Source organism: Aptenodytes patagonicus, chromosome 8 (genome assembly GCF_965638725.1).
Source record: "Aptenodytes patagonicus chromosome 8, bAptPat1.pri.cur, whole genome shotgun sequence".
Lineage (NCBI taxonomy): Eukaryota > Metazoa > Chordata > Aves > Sphenisciformes > Spheniscidae > Aptenodytes > Aptenodytes patagonicus.
Window position 1 is genome coordinate 18,569,154 of NC_134956.1, and position 12,909 is coordinate 18,582,062.

The following is a 12,909-nucleotide window of genomic DNA, read 5'->3' on the forward strand; positions in this document are numbered from 1 at the left end:
TACTGCTGCAGCAGAAAACTTCACATCTATGTGCATGGGAACTTACACCCTGGGATTCTGACCCTCCTGAACACAGGTGAGAGAACGTGCCCATCTGGCATACAAGTGTCAGCACTTCATAAACCCTTGCAGAGGCACATGCTGCATCGGGCATGTGTTAACATACGTCTGCTCTAACAGGTAGAGACTGTTTGAGAAACTGAGATGATACCCCAGCTCTACTGAGCTCACCAGGGCAGAGGTTGAAGGACTCAGATTAGGGACACTGAAGAATGTGGTACATTGCATCTTCCACACAACCACCTACTGTACCTTTTTTTTTTGTTGTTGTTACTAATAAATTCTAACCTATCCACAGGAATAGTGTAGTAAAAGGCTGTCCATCTGCAGATTTAGTGCAGTACAACATGGCCCTGAAAACAAAAGCAGCTATTAAACTTTCAACTCATAATTTCTCTTTGTTTGTGTTGGGGCTGCGTCTAGTTTCTCTTTATATCTCTTAAGAATTTTAAGTTCCTAAATTAAGAAGGAAATAGAAATTGGTTTTTCACTCAAGAGTCACTACAAGCAATATCTGTCAATTTGTAATCATTTATTCATACACAATTTAAATGAGAAACAATATTACTTTCTCCTTCAGATTTCAGGTCTTGCCAAAGGAGTTTTATTTTAATAGTATCGTAGAAATGAACAGCAACTGATATAAAATAAACACCAATAAAATACTCTCTACGTGATATGGCCATATAAGTCATGCTTCTGCTTTTTAAGGAGAAAATACAAAGTCAGACACACGAGACTGCAGCAGGGTGCGCTTTTAGTCAGAGTAAGAAGGTCTGACATATATGTGTAATACAGGACAGTTCAAAGTAGCAAGGTCCTGCAGGAACCATTTAGAAAAAGAACAGTTTCAGCCTTAACCTGAACAGCCTACCCTGAATGTTAAAATTAACCTGGGAGAGTGAATGATTTAACTAAAGAAATAAGCCTACTGGATTTGACCCCAAAGTAAAGTCATGAATCAAACTCCCTCACTCTCTATTTGAGCTTTTTAAGATTAAAACTTAAATGCCAACATGACTGGGGGGATTGAACATTTCATTCACTACCCACTACCTCAAAATTAATTCATTAATAGATACGTAAAATACTCATGAGGATTTACCTCTTCCACCTCTAAACCAACATTCCCTGCTACTAAAAAAAAATATTTAACTGTAATGACATATTAATCAATATTCTGTTTGGAAACATATAATGATACTTTGACATCCTTCTTTATTTTTGATTCAGCATTTTCTTTCCTCTCCCAGTGGTGGAATCCTTCGGCTGGGAAAGAGGAACGTTAGGAGTGCATCCATCAGTTCTGAAGTGGCTGGATGCTGTTGAGGCTTTCTTTGCTTTAATTATCTCTTTCATTAAAACTCACCTTCTAAATCTTTCCACAGTGGCTCCAATACAAAACAGTATAATTTTGCTGCACTTTAACAAATGCCACAGAAACAGAAGAGGACTCCAGAAGACAGCACCAAACTCATTCACATATTATGCACAATTCTGAAACATAGATTTACAAAGCCATATAGATTGGATTAAAAATTGGAACAGTATCTATTCAGAAACCTTTCCATTTTAGCTAAGGCATAGCAATACGCACATGAAAAACACAAAGTTTTAGAAGCATCTCAGTTATATCTTCGATATTTCACAGTATTGCAGATAAAATGGTAAGGATTATTTAAAGCTTTGCCAGCCTCTAAGTAAATGTACTCAGGGTGGAAGTGGGGCTGAAAATCCTGAACTGTTATTTTAGCAAACCCATAATGCTTCCCTTAATAGTTCTCCTGAATGTTCCTGCTAGCTGTCTACTGCAAGAAACCTTTTTACTTCAAGGGTTCCCGAACGTCTCCCTGTATACCCTTCTGTCCTACTATGTTCTTTTGATTTTATCTTGTACTCCTCCTTGTCCTTTTATAATCAGTCTGATTGCAAACTGATTGATCCCAAGCTCAACCTCTGCACTCCCCTGCAAATGATGCAGCGTGGTGTGATGCTCCTACACTGCAGAACTCATTTGGGTCATTAGCTCAAGGAAAAAAAAAAAAATAAACCTACACAATTCTGTTCCAACGTGCCTTTAAATCACATTTATAAACTCAGCTTTCTGATTTATCCTTCTGTTTACTTCTCATGCAAGGAAGCAGAGACAAGAATGAACTTGAAGCAAGTCCTTCACTCACTGCAGATTTAAAGTCTCCAGTAATGATTATACTTTATAGACTTATTTACAGCTTGCTTACACACAGGGATTTTGACAGCTATTCTGTAAATACACTCTCCCACCCACTAAGCTCCATTGTAAACTACCAGGAACATGCACAGGGTCAGACTCGAGCTCCTTCTGTCATCCTTATTCTCCTTATCTCAGAAAACCAGAATCTGAGCCCACATCCTTGTGCACTACAAGGCAGATCCTAGCAGCTACCACCTGGATGATCTTTCTGGGTGTCTGCAGATGTGGTTTTGTGAGGACTGTAGTGCTCAAAAGTAAAAGAGGAGACGGTGGAACACTACTCCATTTCCCATACCTTGCCAGCCTATTGTTCAGCAGTCGTTTCGGTCAGGCTGCTACAGATTGACCTCCAAATTAAGCAGGACATAGCCAAATCCCTGACAAACTGCATCCTGCACCTCCACCCAGGGGAGTATCGAGGCTTCTATTTACATGCAAACACCAAAATAGAAATTCCTGCAAATTAAGTGACAGCACACTTTTGACACTGAGCAGTTCTCTGATGCATTCTGCTTAGCATTTAAAGGCTGACTGAGCAGAACTGAGTATACTCCAATCCCACTAACGTTCACCTGAGCAGTGAATCATTAGTAACTTCTGAAAGCCCAGCCATAACACAGCAGGCTCCTTATTCGATGAGATTACATGGAAACTTTCTATTTTGAACAACATGCCTAAGGTCACATAACAAATAGATGTCAACAAAACAAAGCAGCCTGCCCAAACACAAAGCTGCTAGTCCACTCAAAGGGGCAAACAATTTTGCACTAGGTAGGGAACATGCCCTCCCCACTTACTTCAGAAAACATTTGCAAAACATTTTTTTTCTTGCATTCTTTAACCAAACTTCAGCAGAATAAAACAGTATTAGAAATACTTATTGTACATCCACATGTGCCCAAGAAGCAAGCGCACCTACAGAAGCTTTGTACTTCCAGAATCAATTTTCAGAGCCTTTGCTTGGGTAAAGGAAACAAGAATATGAATTCACAGATTCAATTTCTGCTTTTGTCAATGTGCTAGCCATCAGTAGCTCTGCTTTGCATTAGTAATTAATTTTAGTCAAATTACGTTCATTTTTTCTTATTTAAAACTTCAAAGCTTTAGGAAAAGCATACTTTCCTGACCTAAAAAGTAAGGGCTTTGAAGTATCTGATGAAAATAAACACACTGCCATACACAACTGCATAATCAGTTGCAGAAAATACCGTAATACATTCCCTGCCTTTGCAAATGAAAGAAGATTGTTGGTGATATGCATCACATATTCAAAAAGTGAAATGAGCGCTCTTCTCCACATAAATCAGAAATATTCTTTTATTTTAAATATTTTGAGGGAAAATTTCATATTTTTGTTCTCATCTCATAAAGTGTTTAACTTCCTAATTTTTTTACAAGATTAAAATTATACTTTTATGCGACTATGAAGAAATGCTTTAAATATTAAATACAAACCAGGAAAAAATAATTCTAAAACTATTTTACCACTAACCATGAGATATAAAGAGTATGCTTTCCAGAGTATCCCCACTATTGATTTTTTGTACACTTCATCCTAATTAAGCTTCCTGAAACGTTAGAAAACTCAAAGCATGGTCAATGGGTTGATCAGAAATGTTTCTGAATTCCTGTCTCAAGTAATCATATCTATCAAACCAGCATTTCATGCCTACCATACCCTGGAAGAATACTTTTTCAAGTGTTAGGAGACACTGATATTTTAAGAAAAACACCAATAAAATGCCAATTTAGACAGTTTGAGCTATATTTCTCATCAGAGAGAAGCAAATATGAAACAATCACTGTTTTTTGTTCTAGCTCTTTAATACTTGAAGTCAAACCATAATTTCCATGCTACCTAATTATGTCATCACAGAAGATTATGACTTTGAGCACTAAGCAGCATAGCATTCCCAAGCAATAAAGATGCAAATGCCCACAGCAGTAGAATAAAGAAATATAAAAAGGTATCTACAGAAACAGTTCTACTGCATGCCTAAGTCATAGTTGGTTTACCAAACTAGTGCAGAATGGACTGTAACAGTTTCTATCCTGGAAGCACCAAAAAAATGACTGCTACACAATTTTTGTTTAAATCAGAATGCTTCACACATTTTATTGTTCATAAATCTTGTTTTGATTAAACCATTTGACTCAGACTGACACGAAGCAAACTCAAAGGAACAAACATACAAGAAGAAGACAGCCTTCCCACTGCTTGGGCAGTTAGGGAGAAACCAGAAACTGCCAGAGTAATTGACGAAAGTATGCTTTTAATAGGAAGCAAAAAGTTATGAACATTTTTCCTTCCTTTGCAGGTTATTTCTTTATTAATATTTCTTCATTATTCACACTGGAAATTCACCCTGCTGCCATTCTCAAATCTCAAAGCAAGCCTAGGACACTATGAGCAGCAGCATCTCTTCATCATCAAAGACTCTGACCTTAAAGCAGATTCCTACATTTCTAACACCACTGATCAAACTTTCCAGGCAAATGAAAGTCTATTTCAAGTCATCCCTAAAACAAAGCAATCTGATTTCTTGCTTCCTGGAAACGCAGGCGCGTTCAGCGCCCATGCTCAGCCATTTGGAATGATTGAGACTTGCAGACATGTGGAAGCTGGGTGTACAGTAAAAGCTAATCAGCGAGCAAAGGGAGTAGGGGAGAGCAATCCTTCATCAGAAGCATGTTCGTTGAGTAGCTCTTTGAAAACACTGCCTACCTGCCAGCTGATAACATTAATCAGGCACTATGCGACTGAGGTCACCAGCAAAGCCAATGCCCACCCAAAATGGCTGCTCGTAAGAGAAAGCAAAGTAATGCATCAAGCATTCAGTTGCTGGCAGAAATCCAATCTGTAACCAGCCAGAAACCCCCCAGCCAACCTCCCGCACGAGGGGGACGAGGAGGGAAGTGCCAACTCTGCAGGGTCAGAAACTCCCAGGTGCTCCTCCCGGGCCTGGGCTCCTCTTTCACAAACACCAAGCAAGACATCCCATCTCCACCTCAAATCTCCCACTGCTATAGGAATGGTCTAAAAAAAAAATCCTAGACAACTGGCTATGAGGGATGGTTTTCAGAATATCTGTGTTACTAGATCTTCAAAGGAATAAGATGTATTACTGAGGTCAGGGACTTAAACACACATATTTTGCTTTTTAATCATAAAACCTCATTTTATTTGACCCTTAACAGATACTACCAATGTGGTGTGGGACGAGACATCTCTGCACCAGTTGAAGAAAATACTGAAGAATGACCGGACATTACAATCCATAGTCTGTAACAGGCTCCAAGGCTGCGGAGAACTTGAAACTCCTCACTTCCCCATCTGACAGACTGACACCTCTGTCTGCCATGTTTTTGTCACCTTGCACAGACTATCGGGCAGCTAGATTTTGAAAACGGACTGACCAAAATAACCTCTCCATTAGCACTACATAGAGAAGCAGTAACTGAGAGGTCATGGAAAAAATCCCAAATAGGTTATGCACCAGGGTTTTTCTACCCTTGGTTGATGCCTGACATAAAAAGATCTATGCAGCTCCTAAAACCCAAACGTATAATAGTCATAACATAGATCGCAGGTAAATTACACATAGCCTTAAAAAAACTCCAGTCAGAGTATTCATGGTTCTGAATGGCACTAATAAACTTATTAAAACATACGGTCTGACTATATGGAGGGAGAGGAAGGGAAAGGGTTTTAATCCAATGGAACAGAACTTCCAAGCCTAAAGGATGATGGCATTATTTCAATGATTAAGGAAATTAGGAATATTCCCAGCCTCGCTCCTAGTACCTTATTACAGCCCATGCTGTATCCGTCAAAATAAACAACATCCACTGCTCTTCCCTCAACTACAAAGCCAGTCATCTCACCAGAGAAGGCTATCGGGTTGGCCAAGCATTTCCTCTTCATAAATCCAAGCTGCCCTGATCTTCACATCCCCAACCAGTTCTTCCTTGTTTGTACACGTGAGGTCCGGTAATGTCTCCCGTTGCTGGCTCCTCAGTCATCTGCATTAGGAAGTTGTTATCAACACTCTCCAGAAACCTCCTGGATTACTTGATTACTACTGCCTTGCTGCACTGTCACTCCAGCAGATACCAGAGTGAATGAAGTCCCCCGTGAGGACCAGGGCCTGCTAACATGAGGCTTCCTCCAGTTGTCTGAAGCTTCATCTGATTCTTGCTGATCAAGCTGTCTGTAGCAGACATGTACAATAACATTGTCAATGATGTTGGTCTGCTCACTAACCCTGACCCACAGGCTCTCATCTGGGTCATCAACCCTCCCTAGATGGAGCTCCATGCATTCCAGCTGCTCTCTCACATAAAGTTTCACGCTATGTTTAAAGCAAGCTCCAAATATCAGTCCCTCTATTCCTGAAATTTATGGTATTACTTTAGGCTATTTTAATCTCAGCCATTTAACTGAAAAACAGTTAAAAAAGTGTTCCAACAAATAAGTGCAAATACTTGCTATTTTTCAATTCCTTCACAGTCAATATTTAGCCACTAATTATACAAGAACATCACCATCAGCATAATGTCACAAACAAAAAAAAAAATCACCACAAAAACCTCACCAATCTTGGGTTCTTATTTCCACTACTATATTAAAGGAGGGCTTCAGCTTACTGTTTAGAATCTGTTTTAACTATCATTCACGCAACAGCGACTTCAACAGCATCTATTCAACAGCACAGCATACCTCCACTATTAAGAAATTTTTCACAATAGTCAATCTTAACTTCTCTTAGTTTCATGCCTACTCCTGCTGTGTTATCTAGTTAAAATAAGACCAATAGCCAGCTATTAATTATGGATCAATGTTTAATTACCAGTTCCAAAGTTACTGTCATAATCAGTTGCACAGATAACATGATTTCTATGTCCTGTGTTTTATTAAAATGCTGTGGAGCAGGGAAGAGATGAGTATACAGCTAACTGATTCACAGATGGCTAGAAATAGGCTTTCTCAGCAGACAGTATTAAAGATGGAAATTTTCTGGAGAAAATCCTTAGGGTATATGCTCAAAGCTGCAGATTATAGTCTCAAACACGCACAGAAAGATTGGACTGGCCGAGGCAATAATGAGCTGAACTACCCACTACACGTGTGGTCAACAGCAACAAAAAAATGTATCAGTTGGGGTTAACTAATCTTGGAACTGTACCTATGAGTCCCCAAAATGGGGAGGGGGAGAATCACATCTCTAAGCACTAAATGAATACATTTCCAATTTTTGCTGAAAATGAACCTTCCAAACAAGACAGGGGAAAATATAATGGAGAAATTATCTACTTCCAAGAAACAACCAAACCGCAAGTGTTTCTAAGCCCTCATCTCAGTTTTCTGTATTCCCAAAAGAACCTCAACATCTTCACACATTCTTCATAGCATCCTTGTTGGCAGTCATCAGCCAGAAAGACCAAAAGACAATTTAAAAAAAAAAAAAATAAATTTGCCACATGCACTGACAATATTCCAGAGAAAAACAGAAGGAAACAATCACCTGTAAAGAAAACACAGAGTTTGTCTATTGACACTTTACCTAGTGCCTCAGGAGGCACATCAATGAAAAAACACTTGCTTTTATAGCAAAAAAATGAATCCTAAATATACCCGAGCAAGGTAAGGGGTCTCTTTGGGTAAACTGGTTGGGGGTTCAGACAGACGGCCAGGAGGAAGGGCTTACTTATCCACAGCCAGATTTAAGACCACAGGTGTCCCAGCTAATTCTCAACCTAATGTCATATTCATGAAGGCTGTCTCTTCTTATCTAATTAGCTCTATCCCCTGATTATACCTACATGAGGTACAAAGAAAGGTAAATAAATGCAGCAAAGTACAGCTTTCTACTTCAAGACTAAAGCTGTGAATGTCTGTGCCAGAGCCAGATTGCTCCCAAGGCAGAAGTTCCACTAGTATAAAGCTAACTGAAAAAATAATTTAAAAAAAAAAATAAAAAAAAAAAATCACAGTCTAAGTTATATTTATGTTTTCATTTCCTTCTTTCATCTCGAAAAAGGATTCAATAACCATGTGTTTAATGGAACTGCCAGGGAGGAGTGGGCCAAACATCTGCTCCGCTTTGGCATTTCAGTTTTGTCCAGAGTTTGAAGAGGGCTTTCTAGTCATTTGGTTTAGGTACCTAAAGGAAAAACTGTTTGTGAAAGTCTGTAGGCTCATGTATTTCCTGCCTCTAAACATAAAACCTTAAAAATTATAGCAAAACTGTCAACCAGGAAGAGCCAAATAGGGAAACAGTCTGAACCTTCAAGAAACTTTCAAGAACTTAACACAAAGCCAAGGAAAAAAAAGTAAGAATTTGGCACTGAAGTAGCTTCTGAAGTCATGAATTGAAAGTTATTTTCAGTAATGTTTTCTGTTGCATGGAAGATCGTTAAACTCACAGCTGATAGCTTCTTAACAAAGACAGAACTTTCTCAGTTCAGCGTTAGTGAGGCTTTATAGGTATTCAAGTCTAGGAATACAAGCAACCTCGTACAGTTCCCCATTTTTAACGTATATAGCATTCAGCAGATTTTATAACAGGAATATTGTTTAATTCCACCTTTCCCCCCCCCCCTTTTTTTTCTTTTATATTTTCAACATGCATGAAATTTGGAAAGGTTACAGCAGGACTGAAGACCGTTTTGAAGGCTAGCATAATGCACCAGCCAATCTGCTCACTGTATTAGAAAACTGGAGAGTTACCGTAAGCATTTTTTTAATGATTCTGATTTAATTGTTCCTTATTTATATTCATCACTGAAACCCACTGCATCTGAAGCTATTTTGAAAACACAGCATTCTCCCAAAGGGCCCAATCCAACTCCCATTCAAATAAACAGCCTTCAATGGAACCTATTTGTTGCTAGCCAACAAGATTGAATTCTGCTGCAGAGTGGTCCTTGGAGCATTTGTCACAGCTCTTTACAAATATTGCTCCAGTAAGAGCAGGTCTAAATACGCTTGTCCACCTGCACTGCAGACAACTGAAATCTATCTTTTATCTTCTTGAAACACTTGGTCAGATTTAAACTCCAAAAGCACAAAGAACTGAATCTATCAAGAATATAAAAAGTAAAAAGAGCAAAAAATGTTTAACAGTTATAAAAAAGGTAGAGCCAAAGGGAAAGCAGAAGGACAATAAAATATTTTTATGTGATAGGACCAAGTACTTTTTATTCCACCCTTAAAATGAACTTACACAGAAAAATGTTTGTGTGTAGATTATAATGACAGTATACAACCAAACTTCTCAAAAAGCTTGTTTCAACACAGCTATGAACAACATCAACAGTTTTGAAATAATAGGAAATTTTGCAACAGATACGAAGTGTACAAACACCACTCCAGTAGTAAGTCATGAAGGTTATGAAGAAAGATTTTAAATCTCACCAAGTACCTACTCACACAGGGTTACCAAAATAACAAAGTTTAATGTTGATGTTTCTTGATTATATCCTTCCCGTACGGAAGACCCTTATCTGTGAAAAGAACAATGTGATAGGCTTTGAGAAGACGACAGGTTTTGCTGGTTTATGGCAAATAAATAAATAAAAGTAACAGCGTAACTTCCGGTCTGAGCTAAGTAGTGAATGATAACAAATGAGAGAAACTCTTTCAGTGGAAGGACTCTTACTCTCAGAGGCTTTGTCCTACTTTGTAGCACAGAAATCCAGACCCTGGCTGATGAACTTATTTGTAGTTTAAAGTCTGAGACAGTGGAAGGTTAGGAGATCATTTAGATGCTAATTCTATAAGCAACATTGCGAAAATGAAGACCTTTCTACAGGAAAGTGTTTTACTTTGAAATTAAGAACTTGATTTGTTGTTACACCGTATTGATGTGGTTCTTGAAAATAATCTACTTGGAAAGCACAGATCTTGAGAGATGCTCTCAATATCTGTCAGAGTTCAAAAATAGAATAATAAAATGTGATTTGTAATACAAGTTCAATACCTCTATTTCATAAGTAACACATAAAAAAGATTTTAAAAAGTTTTTTTAAGAAGTTGGCCACCTTAGTATCCCAAGAATACTCTTGAGAGTCTAAGCTGATATCCAGTGATTTCAGTGGGGTAACTTACAGAATGACTCCACGCTTTGAGAGATGACAGAATAGAGCGTGAACTCCTAGTTTCCACCTCTACCTCAAATCCCCAGCAGCACCAGATAAAGACAGGGCTTGAAACCGAGCTCAACCAAAGCACCTTCTACACCTCACTCTGAGATGACTCTGTCCAGACAGCGCTCCGTACTCAAGCTCTACAAAAGCCCTCCATATCAGAGCCCTACAGAAACAGTAGGGACGCACACAAAAACAGGGAGGTTACCTCCGAGTTCCTTATTGTAGGATCAGTCGCATAAGTCATGATGGCAGGAACACCTCTTCAACCATATAACGCATACGCACCAAACACTGTTGGGACTGACAGGATTGCTCATCAACACAAATAGATTTAAATATGTATGTATGTACACAGATAAATATATGTATATACACATTCATGCGTATGTATATATACACACACACTCCCTCCCTGTCTGTGTATATATGAAATGGACATACACTAAATCAATTAATCAATTGCACCGAATTGCCAAATACTATACCCACCATCAAAAAACGAAAGTTGGGCACAAAAGATTCCAGATTTAAAACCGGGCTAGCTAACTTCCTTCAGGTTAAAAGATAAACCACACAAAAGTAGATGTACAGCGTTCATCATTACGTTCAGCACCAACACCATGCTTTATCCGACAGCCGTCCCACGCAGCGGTACACCGGCAGCCACGAGCACCCCCAGCAGCGGCACCTGCAGAGCAGAACCAGCCAGAAACCAGCTTTGTTCACTCCGGAGGCTTTTGCTTCTGGGAAAATACTTATGCTCATAAGCGTGGACCAAAGTAGATTACCGTGCAGCTGCTGATCTGATAGAAAGACAAAATAAAGAGGCTGGTTGCCAAAGGCACCAGAGCTGTCTAAAATGTACATATCTCATTTTACCTTCAGCATTTCTGCTGTCAAGGCAAATAAAGAACTCCCGCTACACCTCAAGAGAGCTCCTGAACACGAGCCCTTCAAGGAGGCCCATTTACTCTCTCCCATCACACTTCTGAGATTCAAGACCACCGGGAAGTCAGAGCAACGACCAGCCTTTCCAGGTGAGCGCAACTGGGCGTCCTCACTCCAGCCTGACCTCAGCCACCAGCACAAAGCCAAAGCCAACCCGATGCTGTCACCCAAAACGCGTGTAGGTAAATGATATTACTTCGTGCAAGGTGTCACCTATTTCTGCTACTAAAATAGTTAAAAGTATTTTTAGTTTTAGGGGCAGGGAGGCTTTCAGAGCTGGTGCTTCAGGTCACGCTTTGGTCGGTTCAGCCCTCACCCGGCGGAGCGGCTGACCGGGGCCGCAGCGCCGCTACCAGACCTTTGCCCCGACCCCGCGAAGCGCCAGGCACGATGGAGCGAGGGCCGCTTGGTCTGTTTACTTCTACCGCCAAGAGCACAGCGCGGCTTCAGGCTTAACGCATCCTCCAGGCGACGAAACCTGAGCAGCAGCCCGAGGTCCGCCAAGGCGGAAAGCGAAAGATCTCCCTCCAGCTGCAAGCAACGGGCGCGTACAGGGGGAGGCTGCGAGGGGGGAGCCCCAGCGGCCGCGGGGGAAAGGCGGCTTCAGGGGGCGGAAAGCGGCGGTTGAGGGGATGGGGAGCAGGGCGACTTCTGAGGAGAGGGTCCCCAGAGCGCGAGGTGCGCGGCCCGCCGCCCTCCCTCGGCGCCTGGGCCACGAGCAGAGCCGGCGGGATGCGGCGGCCGGGGCCGGGCTCACTCACCGGGAAGCCGCCCCACAGGCGGGCAGATCTCAGGGACAGGTCCCGCAGCACAGCCCCCGCCTGCCCGGCCAGGGGAGCCGCCATCTTAGCCGCGCCGCGTGCCCTCGCGGCGGCCGCTGTCTCCGCCCTGCCCCGCTCCCCGGGCGGAAGCTCGGCGCGCCCCCGCGGCGCCCACCCCTCCGGAGGGGAGGAGAGGGGACGGGCGTGGCGCCCGGGGCGGCCCCGCTGCGGGGCGGCGGGTCTCGGGGCAGGCTGTGAGGGGTCGACGGGGGCGGGGGACCGCGTGGGGAGGCGGGGAGGACATCTTGGGGTAGGGTGCGTGACTGGGGCCGGTGTGAGGGAAGGGCGCGTTTGGGGGTAACCGTGCCGAGTACGGCTGTGCGTGGGGCCGGTGCGGGTGGTTAGAGCAGGAGGGGGCTCTGTGGGGAAGGGCGTGGGGAAGGCAGTGGCTGGGAACGGTGGGGCAACGATGTGCGGAGGGGCTGGGTAGGGTGAGCTGGCAGCCTTGAACTGCGGGTCGTTGCCTGGTAGAGGTACTGCCCTGACTGGTTTGCCTTCTTTTTTTTTTTCATGACTAAAAGCACTTTTTTTTTTTTAAATAGGCAACAGTAAATTAACCCAAGCTAATAAGACCTAATATGCCCTGCTGGGATCCAGCTGACTCTTCATAGGCACTTTAATCTGAACTCCACAAAATGCCTCTGTTAGTTCTTCAGCCACAGGTAAAACCTGTTAGTTAATGCCAAAACTGAGATA

At 41.9% G+C, this 12,909-nt stretch overlaps 1 protein-coding gene across 1 annotated transcript in view; it reads right to left on the minus strand.

Annotated features, from left to right (window-relative positions):
- The window catches only part of SUCLG2 (succinate-CoA ligase GDP-forming subunit beta), a 131,822-nt gene extending 119,492 nt beyond the window's left edge, over positions 1 to 12,330 (minus strand). Inside the window, exon 1 of the mRNA XM_076346618.1 lies at positions 12,154 to 12,330. Coding sequence (XP_076202733.1) covers positions 12,154 to 12,237 — 84 coding nt within the window. The 5' untranslated portion in view covers positions 12,238 to 12,330. The remainder of the gene's footprint in view (positions 1 to 12,153) is intronic.
- Between the last annotated feature and the right edge of the window lie 579 nt (positions 12,331 to 12,909).